Raw genomic sequence first — 13,256 nt, 5'->3', positions numbered from 1 at the left:
CAGGAAAGGCCCAGCTATCCGGTCAACACGAGTCCCCCAATTACTCCCGCTTTCTTAACCTCCCAAAAGACGCCGCGCCTCCACACTTCCTTTGTCATGTGCATGCACCGAATCATGCATATCGAATGCAAGTCATTAAGCAGTCTACTCTAGGTCTCCTTCTGAAAAGTAGTGGTATCGAAAAAAATAAGTGATGCGCGGGACGTGGTGACATGGAATTGCTGCTATGCAGTGATTCCGTTAAGCGGTTGGCTTGCGGGGAAACAAGAGGCTGCAGATGGGCCCAGCCTGACTCTGACGCCGAATTGGGACGTGATGATAAAAGCCTTGTTCATGAACGACATCACTGTACTTGGCTGACAATCTCACTGGCCTTGGAAAGAGACTCAACCATCTGCTGGCACTCCTTTCTTCTTCGGATGGTGAAATCACTCTCCTTGAGAAGATCGTCTAATGTGTCGGTTCGGTACATATTCTCCAGCAGCTCTCGTTGCATCTCATCCTTGGTAAATCTACGACTGCGATTAGACAAAACTACAGAGGTAACAGTTATGGGGAACTTACTGCACAAGGTTCAGCATGACGGCCTTGGGAACCATGTCGATCATGGTACGCTTGACAATGTTGTAGTAAGAAGAAATGAGCAGCTCTGTGTAACGGTTAGTAACAAACAACTAAGCCCATGTAGTATCAGGTTGACGTACTGATAACCTCGACTTCGATGTTCTCGCGCTCTGACAGAGTACCTGAAGCCTTTAGAGTAGGGGGAGGGGCTTCCATGGCGGCAGCCTTCTTCTTGTTCTTGGCTGCGAAGAAACTACCAAAGAAACCCGAATTGCCAGAATTTTCTCCATCTGGAACAGTCGGGCTCGCGGCTCGGGGAGTCCCGGCAATAGGTTTGCCTGTCTTGGGATCAACCTGAACAGGCTTGGGGTTGTACCGTTCGTTTACCATCGCCATCGCCTAAAACAGGGGTTAGCTATCCTCCAGTGATTGAGTTGGTTGTTGGGTTGACCTACTCGGTGACCATTCAAGAAATCAGGATGGCCAGTGTTGACGTAGCATGACTCCATAGATACCAAATCCCTGACCAACTTGTTGGTAGGCTCCATAGCCTTCTTAAAAAATGCAATGACGACGCCATGCATCTTCTCCTTCAACGAAGGATATCGGCGGTAAAGCTGCTTGCCGAGAAGCTGTGAGAGAATTCGTACCAACTCGTCGTAAACAAGGGACACACACTTCAAACTGGGGTCTTCCAAGCGCTTGATCTGCTGCTTCACAATCAGCTCAAAGGCGGTGGTGCCCACAAAGAGAGCTGGGGAGGAACCGGAAGAGTTGTAGAGAATTGTGCGGATGTCGACATCCTTCACGACGTCAAATGGATCAATAGCCTTGACACCATTGGAGTACAGCTCATGGAAGACAAAACTGATACGGGCACCACCTGAAAGCTCAGTGCTCGACAGCTCTGTGTTGTTACCGTCCAGAACTGTTCGCCACTCATTGGTAAACTCTGTGATGATGTTGAGAACAATGTTGGCACTGTTGCCAAGCATAGAGGGGCCAAGGCTTTCCAGCTCTGCCGAGTACTTTTGAAGAGAGCTGCTGATGCGGGCCTTGATATCTGGCAAGGTCTGCTTGATGTGCATCATGAGAATAAGGTTCAGCTTGCGGGCAAGATAAGGGGTTCCGCAGTACGAGCTCTTGTTGCGGTAAGCCTTGTGATTCTCGAAGAAATTCTTCTCGGCCTCCAGCGCCTGGTTAATGGCCTTTCGGTTGTCGATATCTCTCTGGCCTCGGTTAACCACAGGGACGTAGCCCAGTCGGAGAGGAATGACACGGTTGGACAGAATATCGATAACGTCGGTTCCTTCATCCATCAGATCGACCTTGGTCAGAACACCGATAGTCCTTTGTCCCTCAGGGTCAACCTCGCGTGCCAGTTTGAGACCGTCCGAGTTGGCCAAATCTTGGTTGGCAGCAGTCACTGCAAGAATGATGGCGTTTGACTTGCCGATGTGCTTGAGGACCATCTCTCGAATTTGTCGCTCGATGTCGCGGGGCTGGTCTCCGACAGGGACCTTGGTGAGACCAGGCAAATCGACGAGGGTCAGGGTGAGGACATTGGGAGAGTAGATGCGAAGGTTGATGGGAGCTGGAGAGATGCCTGCATTTTTCCCGACCTTGGCTTCTGTTTCCCGTGAGATTTCGTCTCGAATCTTGGAGAAGTCATAGAACTTCTGTCCAGGGGCATGAAGGAACTCTCCCCACTCGTCGGCATTGGCCTGCTTGTCGTTGGAGGTGTCAACCTCCTCGGCGCTAACTTCATTGCTCTCGGCGGGACGGTTGATAAGTTGGAGGACGAGAGGACGTCGGGTTACGATACCGGAGCCTCGGGGCAAGCTGAGAAGGATTGTCAGTTTCATATCCATAAAGACGCAACGCAAAATAGGCGGTATGAGGCAAACTCACAAGTCTCGGCCAACGATATTCTCCAAAACTGAACTCTTTCCACTCGACTGGCTTCCTACGACGGCAATTTGAGGCAAGTCAATAGGATTGTTGACACCAACAGTAGCGAAAACATCCTGAAGCTTGTTCACGAGTCTACGGTGGGGGTTAGAAATAGGACATAGTAGGAGTTACAGCAGGAACTGACGTGATCAGGGCAGGATCCGAGATGCCACCCTGTGAAACAAGGGAGCCGCTCATCTTCAAGTATTATTTCCCAGCTCGTATATACGCTCGAAGTGTGTATATGGCTGTTTCGTGTCGAGAACGAACAGTGCGGAGGGGGCAGATAGCTGAGTTTCGGGAAGCGGTCGGCGTGGAGGATTGTAGGAAGCGCTGCGCAGTCTTGACGATAAGCGTTGGAACGGCCCTGATGTATGTTGACTGGTGCCGTGTATGTAGAGCGCAAGAATAGAAAACGTTCAGGAGAGGCAGGTCGTAGTATATGGGAAATACGGGGTGTTGGTAGAATAAAGGAGGGACTCGCAAGACGACACCGAGTTCACGAGCCTAATGGCACTAAGAGTTGCGCGCCGCATTACGTCCTTATTTTGTGCCACAGGTGGCGCAGCAGGTTAGGTATGTAGGTACCTGTATTGTCTGTCATCACCTGGATAGCAAGGAATGGGAAGTGGGGCACGTGACTATTGGAACCTTTACTGTGGCTGAACTGCTGTTCATAATTTGGCAGCCTGAAGGAAACGTCAGCTCATGATTGATTGTATATGGGATATTATATGGGTGCCTGTCAAAGGCTTGCACTAAAGAAACCCAAATGACGAAACTGTCAACACGTGGTCGCTCAGGCAGCTAGCTAGCTGTTATTGCTGGACGCCTCGATACCCAACTTTCAGTGTCACAAAAAAACAGTTAAAAATATGGGCGAGCATCAACATACTTATTATATATACCTAGTAAGGAGAAACTCAACAGTTTGGATTCACCATACATGATGTAAGAGAAACACTGTTGCAAAATTGTGTTTGACATGCTGCACTCACTTACACACAAGCCCCATGTTCGCGATGAACCCTTATTCTCTCGCCTAGGGGTGGGAAGTAAGTGACTAGGCCAGTGAATGATCCAGAATCACGCAAGTCTAGAAATATACATACTGGGAAGGATCATGTGTGTGAGATGATCATCTACCTAGGTAGCTATGTAGAGGAGTAGTGGGTCATTAGTCACAAGGGATATTGATAAGAAGCTAAGATCCATCTTACAAGACAGAATGGCGGTCGAGGTTAGTAGATTAGTTTCAAAGAATAGTTACACCTCGAATAACACTGCTGACCTCATAGGGTAGATATACCTGTTACTTTCCCAACTTTGAACATCACTCCTCGAGATTGCTGAGAGTTGAAACAATTATGTTTATTCCTGGTTTGATTAAAATACTAGTTGGGAAAGTATGGAGATGCTGTCTTGCTTATAGAGCCTAGATAATACTAACTTTTACACACCACCTAGCGAGTGGAAGGGGGATCTAGGTTACGATTACTATAGAATAAAGATAAAATGTTTTCGCCTCTTGCCAGTTTTTTAAGTACACCTCTGACGTCTTTATATATTGAGTACAAGGTTTTAAGAAGGAATAGATTACTACACCTTTAGACTGTTATCTTGATGTTAGATCTGTTAATTGACTGTCCTTTATAGAATCTATTATCTATCAAGATCGATCCTTCCTACGAGAGTGCATTAATCCTGTCGAAAATCACCTCTGCTCCAGACCCCCCCTCACCCGGGTAGGTATTTATTTATGATTCAGATAATTGCGTTGGCTGTTGAGCCACTGAAGACAATTGAAGCTGGGCTAGGGGAAAGGTAGGTTCGATGCTTTGTAAGTGCACGTACTCGCTAAAGTATGCCGCTAGTCTACCTTAGCTAGTGGGTAACAGAAAAGTTAGCCTTCTAAGTCTTAGGGTATAAAAATAAGTAGTCTAAGAACCGTAGTCTAAGGAGTATAAAGTGACCTACTAATTTCATCTTGTTTTCTTCCAGCGGTCAATTTTTCTGATACCCTGAGGCTTAGTACCCAGATCCTGGGGCTTCTGATGGCGGGGGTGACCTCACCATGGAACCCGCCCAAACAGAAGCCAGGTACCGCCTACGTCTGGTGGATGGAACGGATGGACAGAACGGGAAGTGGCAGGCACCTAGCACATTACTCCCTTACCTGCACCGACAACAGATGACTCTACCTTAGGTAAACATAACAACAACATCTCAACATCAACTCGGTTACTCCCTTCAACGCCAAATGTAGAGCTTGATATTAGCATACACTAACTAGCCTTGTCAATACTTGTCGCCACTAAAGACACTGACAAAACAAGTGCCTTCTGGCGCTTTACTCGCACCTTCGAACCGCATTGCCCCGTCACATGCCATATCCTCACCCTCCTCCGACTTCTTCTAACGTTAGCACGATCAACTCTAATCATTCCTCCACCGCCCCTTTGACTCAAAGCTCGACCTCTTCTTCCGCCCACCAACAGAACCGGAATCGAGCTCGGACAGGCATCGCGAATATAGACTCTTCAGTTGCCAACCCTGCACGACTTCCGGGTCAGACGCCGACTCAAGCACTCGGACGACGTCGACGTTCTCCGACTTCTGGCGGCCCCTCCGATCCCCAGCCCGACAGCTCTCAAGCGCCAGACAACGATCTTACTGAGCCGCCGACCAAACGACGGAGAGAAAACGATACGATGGGTGGGAGCGACATCCTCGATCCCCATAATGGTGCTCCTCTAGGTTTTTCTAACGGCTCAGCTGAGCCATCTATGGGGGTCACTAATGGTCATAAATCTGCCATGAATGGTTCGACAAACCGCGACAACAATAGCACAGTCACTAAAGGCCATGGGATGCCCTCCGAATACTTTGGGCACAACCGCGAAGAGGTTACTCGATTGTTGATACAAGCATTGGCAGATATGGGTTATCAAACTGCCGCTGATAATGTAAGCCGCGAAAGCGGCTACGAATTGGAGAGCCCGACTGTAGCTGGTTTCAGGTCGGCAGTGCTCAGTGGCTCCTGGTCCAAGGCTGAAGAGCTTCTTGCTGGGGCGTCATTCGAGACCGAGGGTCAAGGGAACGGGCTTGTTCTGGCACCGAGTGCAGATCGTAATGCCATCCGGTTCTGGCTAAGACAACAGAAGTTTCTGGAGCTTCTAGAACAGAAAGACACCAGCCGGGCCCTTGTCGTACTCCGAAGTGAGCTGACACCGCTTTCTCATGATACTGGGAAACTGCATTTCTTATCGAGTCTTTTGATGTGTCGTTCTGTTGACGATCTTATGGCCAAAGCCGGCTGGGATGGTGCCAATGGCCAATCGCGAAAGCTGCTCCTCTCAGAGTTGTCAAGTGAGTAAATTCGCAATGCCCCTATGGAACTTCGTGCTGACGTAGGAAGAATGCATATCGCCTTCAGTAATGCTACCAGAGAATCGCCTGGCAGTTCTTCTCGAGCAGGTTAAGCAGAGCCAGATTGATACTTGCTTGTATCATACGCAGGCATTATCGCCATCGCTCTACTCAGACCACTTCTGTGACAGACGATGGTTTCCAACAGAGGTGGCGCTGGACCTCACTGACATGAATGATGAGATCTGGCAGGTACAATTCTCACATGATGGTTCGAGGCTGGCTGCCTGTGGCAGTGGTCGGCAGGTTGTAATATGGGACACACATACTTTCTCTGTTGCAAAAGTTCTTGATGGTCATGATGAAGGCGTTGGTAATATGTCATTCAGCCCTGATGATTCGATGATTTTATGCTGTGCAAGAGATGGATATGCGAGGCTTTGGTCTACTAGCGTAAGTAATCCATGTGTTGTCTAGCTTGGTACAGTGCTAACCGCGAAATATAGGATGGGCATCTGATAAAGCAGTTTAACAGATTCGCAGAACCTGTCAGTGGTTGTGTTTGGGCTCACGACAACCGGTCCTTTGTTCTCGGTACATTAGATCCTGCATCGAGCTTGCGCACAATAAACCTACACACAGGTAGTGAGGTATACGATTGGGGCAAGAAGCATCGCGTCGAGGATCTATGTGGATCGCTTGATGGCCGATGGCTCGTGGCTCTCGACAACGAACGAAGAATTCACGTCTACAACGCCACCACACATGAACTTGAGTTTGATATGGAGCTTAACAACCGGCCAACGTCCGTCAACATCAGTCAAGACTCACGTCATTTGCTCATTAACAAATCCGACGGCGAGGCCCAGCTTATTGACCTTGTGACACGCAATTCGGTGCAGAAATTCTTCGGACACACAGGTGGTGATTACATGATACGCAGCTCTTTTGGCGGAGCCAACGAGAGTTTCGTCGTGAGTGGTAGCGAAGATGGGAATATTCTAATATGGCACAAGAACACCGGCGCGGCAATAGAACGGCTGCCTGGGCACCACCCTCGTTGCAACGCCGTTGCGTGGAATCCCACCGATCCTTATGTCATAGCATCTTGCGGGGACGATGGCCGACTGAAGATGTGAGTAGTCTTTGCAATGGTTGAGTAAATAGCTAACAGTCGCAAGTTGGACCAACAAATCGCACAGCGCCGAAATTCGAGCCCGATACCTTCAGAACCGTGCCAACGATGCCAACACCTGGGATAGAGGCGAAAGATAGCATAGCATGGTTTTGGTGGGGTTTCTGTGCTGGAGAAAGAAGGGTCAGGTACAAGATCATTATTACCTATACATAAGTTCTAGAGGGCTATAGCATAAATACATACAGAATTCCTCTCCTGAACTGGCTAGATAGTAGGTAGTAAAAAGGTTAGCCTCGTAAGTCTTAGGGTATAAAAATAAGTAGTCTAAGAACTATAGTCTAAGGGAGCATAAACTGACCTACTAATTTTATCTCTTATACGTCCAGCGGTTAATCTTTCTGTTATCCTGAAGACTGGGTTATCTATTTTCATTGTTATTGTTTTTTATTTTTGAATAAAATATCACGCCTAGCAATATAGAAATCGGTTAAGCTGGCGAAAGATGTATATCTCTTAAAGCTTCGACGTCTCTTTCAACACCAGACCCCCGAGATGCGACGCATACTCCCTTCCGTTTTCCCACCCCATCCATCGCCTCAGCACTTCTTCTCCTCCCGCTCCTGGCTTCAGCAAATTTGCTTTGTATCCATTTCCAGGTACACCAGGTCCTTGTCCAAATCGAACCGGGTCGACATGCCCAATACCCTCCTTCACAGCTAAACACGGCGTCCCTCGCAACGTTACCGCCGGCCGTTGATCACCCTCCCGATTATGATCCGTCTCAAGTTCACTGTAATCCAGTACAGGAGTACAACACGCATCTGTACCGTCAAATATGGCCTCCCATTCGACACGGGCTTTACTGCGGAACGTGTCGGCCATTAACTTACGCAGTTCGGGCCAGCGTGTTCTATCCTGTTGGTCTCCTTCCCACCCCTGATTCGCAAGTCCAAGACCCTTGAGCAGCGCTGCGAAGAATTGTGGCTCAAGAGCACCGACGGCCATATACTTTCCGTCAGAGGTTATGTATGTGTCGTAAAAGGGGGCAGCCCCGTCGAGAAGATTCTTTCCTCGACCTCTGTTCCCTATCGGCGTCTTGAGTCCCATCCGAGGAAAGGTTGTCAGATGTGAGCTTCCGTCTACCATGTTTGCCTCGACAACCTGTCCGCATCCAGATGACTGTCTCGATATGACAGCCATCAAGATTCCTTGAAACAGTATGGCTCCTCCACCAGCAAAGTCTGCAAGGATATTCATCGGTGGATGCGGCTTCTCCCCGTCTCTTCCCAACATACTTAGTGTTCCCGAGACAGCGAGATAGTTTATATCATGGCCTGCCATGAGTGCATACTTTCCATCGCGACGGAAGCCAGTCATTCTACTATAGATGAGTCTCTTGTTGAGGGTGCACAGTGCGTCTGGACCCAGACCAAGCTTCTCAAGAACACCAGGGCGGAAGGGATCGATGAGAACATCTACACTTGCGGCCAGGCGCTTTATTAGAGATATGCCACGCTCCGACTTGAGGTCCACAGAGATGGACGCCTTGTGCCTGGCCAACACGTCCTCTGTTGGACGCGATGCGCTGGACGATGCGCGGTCAATGCGAAGGACTGAAGCGCCTGCGTCGGCCAGAAGCATGCCAGCATAGGGGCCTAAAGCTAAGTTAAACAAGCATATTATTGGCTCCGGAGAACTCACCAGGAGCAAGACCAGCGAATTCCAGTACCTTGATGCCGGTTAAAGGAGGAGGGCTTGTCATATTAGGCATTAACGTTGCAGTCTCTAAAAGAGGGAAAGATGGATGCAATTTAACAACTATGGTATTAAAAAAAAAAGTATGTTCTATGTTAAGTCTTTATCAACTTAGAAGAATGTCAAGCTACTACCCCGCGATACCATCACAAACCGAGGTTCCACCTCCGGCTCCGGTTATCCCGCGCACTCGGCCCATGACCCCTGACATTTGACCCACGGCGCGGCAAAGTGGGGGTCATGGCGGCTATCAACTTAAGTCTTACATGACAGTACAGAAGAGTACATACCTACTATACAGCAAGGCAAGGTAAGGCGTTGAATAAGGGGATGTAGTACAAGGACCTTCTAGCTGTTATGGTCAGGCGTAGACGTAGTAACTTCTATTTCGAGCAATTGAAAGTGGGAGTGGGAGTGGGGGAGTATTAGATCGGCTCTCTGGGATATGACAGTCCTGGTATAAGGCTGTGATATGCTTGGCTGACAGCTAGTCTATACTTTATGCCATGTCCTTCATGGATCTTGAATCTGCGCCTTTGTTCTGTCACCATTGACCGACGCGATGCTCTCGACGCAGAGCCTTACCTAATTTTAGTCACTATACATAACTGAATTATCACTGTGCAATAACTCATCCAGGTTGGTTTATTGCTAAATCAACCTCTGGATCGAGACATTTCTTACTAAAATTATTTTGCAAGGCCATATTCCGCCGTCATCATTACTGTACAAAGTTATGGTGTATGAAGCCGTTGAACGTAAAAATCACCACGCGATACTCCTCTGAATTCTCGTCATAAAACAATAAGGAGTCGGCTGGAATTAGAAATGAAAGATGTTATCTGGGTAGCGCTGTGGACACATTTATAGAAGTTTCACGGTGGCATCATGTGTTTGAATAAAGTATCTTCTTTTATTCTGAGTACTACCGGGCTATAGAAAAGTAAACAAATCGCAAAATCCAATCCAGTCTATCTAAAAGAAAAGTAAAGACAATGTTCCATTCTTAAACCCCGCCAACGCCCTACAGAATGCATGCCCAGATAGTGCCAAATAGAACGCCATTCCATGCAGAAATAAGCAGAGACTTTTTGAGAGTTCTGAAGGACCAAATAACTTTGATGTGAGCTCAGCTCGGGTATAACGGTCTTCCTGTTAGTCTCGGATCTCTCGGCTCATGCTTTCCCGGATTGTCCATCCTAGTACCAGTCGCCCTGGTTGTGCATGGCTTCAGCAACCTTGATGAAGCCAGCAATGTTGCTACCGGCGACCAAGCTGGGAAGCTCGCCCTCCTTGGCTTCGACGTACTTCTGGGCGGTCTCAAGACCGGCGACGAAAGCGTCCTTCATGATGGCCTTGAGGCGGTCATCGACCTCCTTCTCGGACCACTGGATACGCTGGCTGTTCTGGGCCATCTCAAGACCAGAAACGGCGACACCACCACAGTTGGAGGCCTTTCCGGGAGCGTACCAAAGAGCCTGGGCACCCTTCTCCTTGCGGTGAGCCTCAAAGACGTCAATGGCATCAGCAGTGCAACCCATGTTGGAACCCTCGGCAACGATGAAAGCACCAGCCTCCAGGAGGGCCTGGGCCTCCTCCTTGTTGACCTCGTTCTGAGTAGCGCTGGGGAGAGCAATGTCAACCTTGCCAACATGGACCCAAGGGCGGGCACCCTCGATCCAAGTGAACTTGTCCTGGTGCTCAAAAGCAGTCAGGGACTGGTGCTTAATCTTGAGGGCAGCAATGTTGTGGATCTGCTCAGGAGTGAAAGAAGAGCCCTCCTTGGCGACGAGAGCTCCCTTGGAGTCAGACAGAGAGACGACGGAACCACCAAGCTCGATGATCTTGAGAGCAGCGTACTGGGCAACGTTGCCAGAACCAGAGAGAGCAACACGCTTGCCCTCGAAGCTGCCACGGTTGGCGTGTTTGAGCATGTAGTCGACATAGTAGACAAGACCGTAGCCAGTGGCCTCAGGTCGGATCAAGCTGCCACCCCAAGAGAGACCCTTACCGGTAAGGACACCCTCCCAGCGGTTGCGAAGCTTGCGGTAAGCACCGAAGAGGTAGCCGATCTCGCGGCCACCAACACCAATATCACCAGCAGGAACATCAGTCTCGGCACCAATGTGCTTGGACAGCTCGGTCATGAAGGCCTGGCAAAATCGTCGGATCTCAGCATCGGACTTGCCCTTGGGATCGAAGTCGGCACCACCCTTGCCACCACCCATGTTAACTAGAAGCTTTGTTAGTAAATCTATTTCTCATGTTGCTCTGAGCCACTCCCGTTACCCCACACTATGCAGGAACGATTAAGGGCCCAAATAAGCGCGGCGAAGAGGTTACTTACGGCCAGTCAGGGCATTCTTGAAGATCTGCTCGAAACCAAGGAACTTGAGGATGGACAGGTTGACGCTGGGGTGGAATCGGAGACCGCCCTTGTAGGGACCGAGAGCAGAGTTGAATTGGACGCGGTAGCCACGGTTGACCTGGAGGTTGCCCTTGTCGTCTTCCCAGACGATGCGGAACTGGATGACACGCTCAGGAATGGCGGCAACTGCGAGAGCAGTGCGGTACTCAGGGTGCTCGTTGAAGAGGGAGCTGTTCTCGAGGGCAGAGGCGAGCTCTAAGAGTTCAAGTTAGAATCGAGTTTGTTGGTTTACTGTGTATCAGATTGCTTACCGCCGTAAGCCTGCTCGAACTCGGGCTCTTGAGGAAGGTGGGACATAGTGTTCAGCTGCATTTGGGGTGTGTATCGAAGGAGTTTATAGTTGATGTCTGGCTTTTGAGGACTGTTTCTGACAGATTCGATATATTTAATGTGTTGCACAAGAGTGAGATGAAGAGGTAGATAATTTGAATGGAAGATGAAGGGACTCGAGGTTTATATGGTTGTTGAGATGGGCACATCAATTATCCTCTGGCTCTTTCCGTCATTGCACCCACGTCCCCGTCCCGTCCGTGTCCGCATCCGATATCCATATCTATCAATACCTATCAAAAGGGAGGAGCGGAAGACAGTACATGAAGGCGGCAGGTAAAACAGGAGTATATCCAAGTACCTCGACTGCCGTGTTTAGAGATAGATAGAATAAAAAAGCTCACTCGATACGCACCCGCATTACTATTATCCCATCTAATCGAGTGACAAGACACACCCTGACCTAATCTTGGTCGTTCCCGATAAACCCCAGTACCCACTCACACCAGGGATTAGAGAGTACACCTGGGGGTTTTATAGCACATTGCAAATGGCCTTTTTATAATTGAGAAATGAACTAACAATGTCTCATTTCTGCAAACAGTGGTACTTACCTGTCCAAGGTAACTAACTACTAGTATTTACAGTTGATTAATTATTCTGTTATTGATGGTAGACTTTCATCGTCGACATGTGACAAGCACTAACAAAACACCCAAGGGTGTCCTCATATGCCGCACAGATAGTCCTTCCATCGGTAGAAACGCCGCCGTCTGTTCCCCACCATCAATTGGATCTCTCATATGTCGCGCACATCAACAATGCAATCATTACATGGTAGCACTGCAGGTAGCTTAGTAGCTAATCTGCCGCTGCCTCCTAGTGCTTGGGCACCCATTGGATCTTCACCCTCCGATATTCGCTCTCCCTGTCGGTCATGTAGGTCCTGCCTACCCTACCGTCTTGGTACAAAGTGTAGTTACAGCCATGCGTGGCCATGCCCTCCCTGTCTAGTAAAGATCAATCTCGAGCCATTCATCCATCATGATACGGTTCTTATTAGCCAACCCTCATTATTCCGTTTCATTATCAGATCTTTTCCATTCGCTCTGTGCTAAAGGCAACCTCCACGCGCGCCACTGTCGCTCTTTTACCGTGTAGTGGGGGTTTTTTCATATTACTGACCACCTTATCTTGGTTTTGATGAAATCATCAGCATCAATCATCGATATTCGTTTTTAGGCATTGCTCTGCTTCAAGTTGAGCTGCCTGTTTCATTGTAGACCCTCAAGTAAGGGTATTCTCAGTCAACTCCATCGACAGTTATCACTGCGAGCCTCTTACTATATTCCAGGTTGGTCAACATGTAGGGTAATGAAATGCATCAAGTCGTGACAACATCATTTTAGCCGCCATAGTTTATCTACCTGCCTGATAATAACCTAAATCTAAACATTAAACTGTCTGTCGCGTGTCAATTGCATCAACAGCCAAGCTCCCGGGATCTTAGCCCGACCAAGCGCATCAAATCAAACAATCCATTACCAATTCCGAATCCAAACAACTATTCAACATCCAGGAAAGGAAATTAATCTTGGTTTTTGTCGAATCAGAAACGTCGTAACTATGCGGGAATACCGCTGCATCTGCAGCGCATCTTGCGCATGCTACCCTAGTTTCTTTGTCCCTCTCCTCTTCCTCCCCGGCCTCTTCCTCCGACCATGCGAACCTGCAATTTTCTAGTTGCTGGTAAATTATCATCCTAGTCCAAAATCCATT

The 13,256-nt window shown here is 48.7% G+C and overlaps 4 protein-coding genes across 4 annotated transcripts; 1 reads left to right on the top strand and 3 right to left on the bottom strand.

The window, feature by feature from the left end:
* Positions 1-343: 343 nt before the first annotated feature.
* Positions 344-2,715, bottom strand: FSST1_001882 (dynamin-like GTPase VPS1; the record flags this gene model as incomplete). The annotated part of the gene is made up of 6 exons (XM_083227818.1): positions 344-512; positions 565-649; positions 705-963; positions 1,020-2,406; positions 2,476-2,610; positions 2,663-2,715. The coding sequence occupies 6 exons, from the start codon at positions 2,713-2,715 to the stop codon at positions 344-346; spliced, it is 2,088 nt and encodes a 695-aa protein (XP_083092064.1).
* Positions 2,716-4,901: 2,186 nt separating this feature from the next.
* On the top strand, positions 4,902-7,161 carry FSST1_001881 (WD40-repeat-containing domain protein; the record flags this gene model as incomplete). Its single annotated transcript, XM_083227817.1, has 4 exons — positions 4,902-5,886; positions 5,936-6,339; positions 6,393-7,021; positions 7,068-7,161. 4 exons carry the CDS (start codon positions 4,902-4,904, stop codon positions 7,159-7,161), a joined length of 2,112 nt encoding a protein of 703 aa, XP_083092063.1.
* A 376-nt stretch (positions 7,162-7,537) lies between these two features.
* Positions 7,538-8,786, bottom strand: FSST1_001880 (CoA-transferase family III domain-containing protein; the record flags this gene model as incomplete). The annotated part of the gene is made up of 2 exons (XM_083227816.1): positions 7,538-8,685; positions 8,726-8,786. 2 exons carry the CDS (start codon positions 8,784-8,786, stop codon positions 7,538-7,540), a joined length of 1,209 nt encoding a protein of 402 aa, XP_083092062.1.
* Positions 8,787-9,978: 1,192 nt separating this feature from the next.
* FSST1_001879 (Glutamate/Leucine/Phenylalanine/Valine dehydrogenase-domain-containing protein) lies at positions 9,979-11,519 on the bottom strand (the record flags this gene model as incomplete). Its single annotated transcript, XM_083227815.1, has 3 exons — positions 9,979-11,012; positions 11,127-11,402; positions 11,459-11,519. 3 exons carry the CDS (start codon positions 11,517-11,519, stop codon positions 9,979-9,981), a joined length of 1,371 nt encoding a protein of 456 aa, XP_083092061.1.
* Positions 11,520-13,256: the final 1,737 nt, after the last annotated feature.

Source organism: Fusarium sambucinum, chromosome IV (genome assembly GCF_050947815.1).
Source record: "Fusarium sambucinum isolate potato_lamoka chromosome IV, whole genome shotgun sequence".
Taxonomy (NCBI): domain Eukaryota; kingdom Fungi; phylum Ascomycota; class Sordariomycetes; order Hypocreales; family Nectriaceae; genus Fusarium; species Fusarium sambucinum.
Note: the sequence above shows the minus strand (reverse complement) of the source record. Positions and strands in the feature narration are given on the sequence as shown.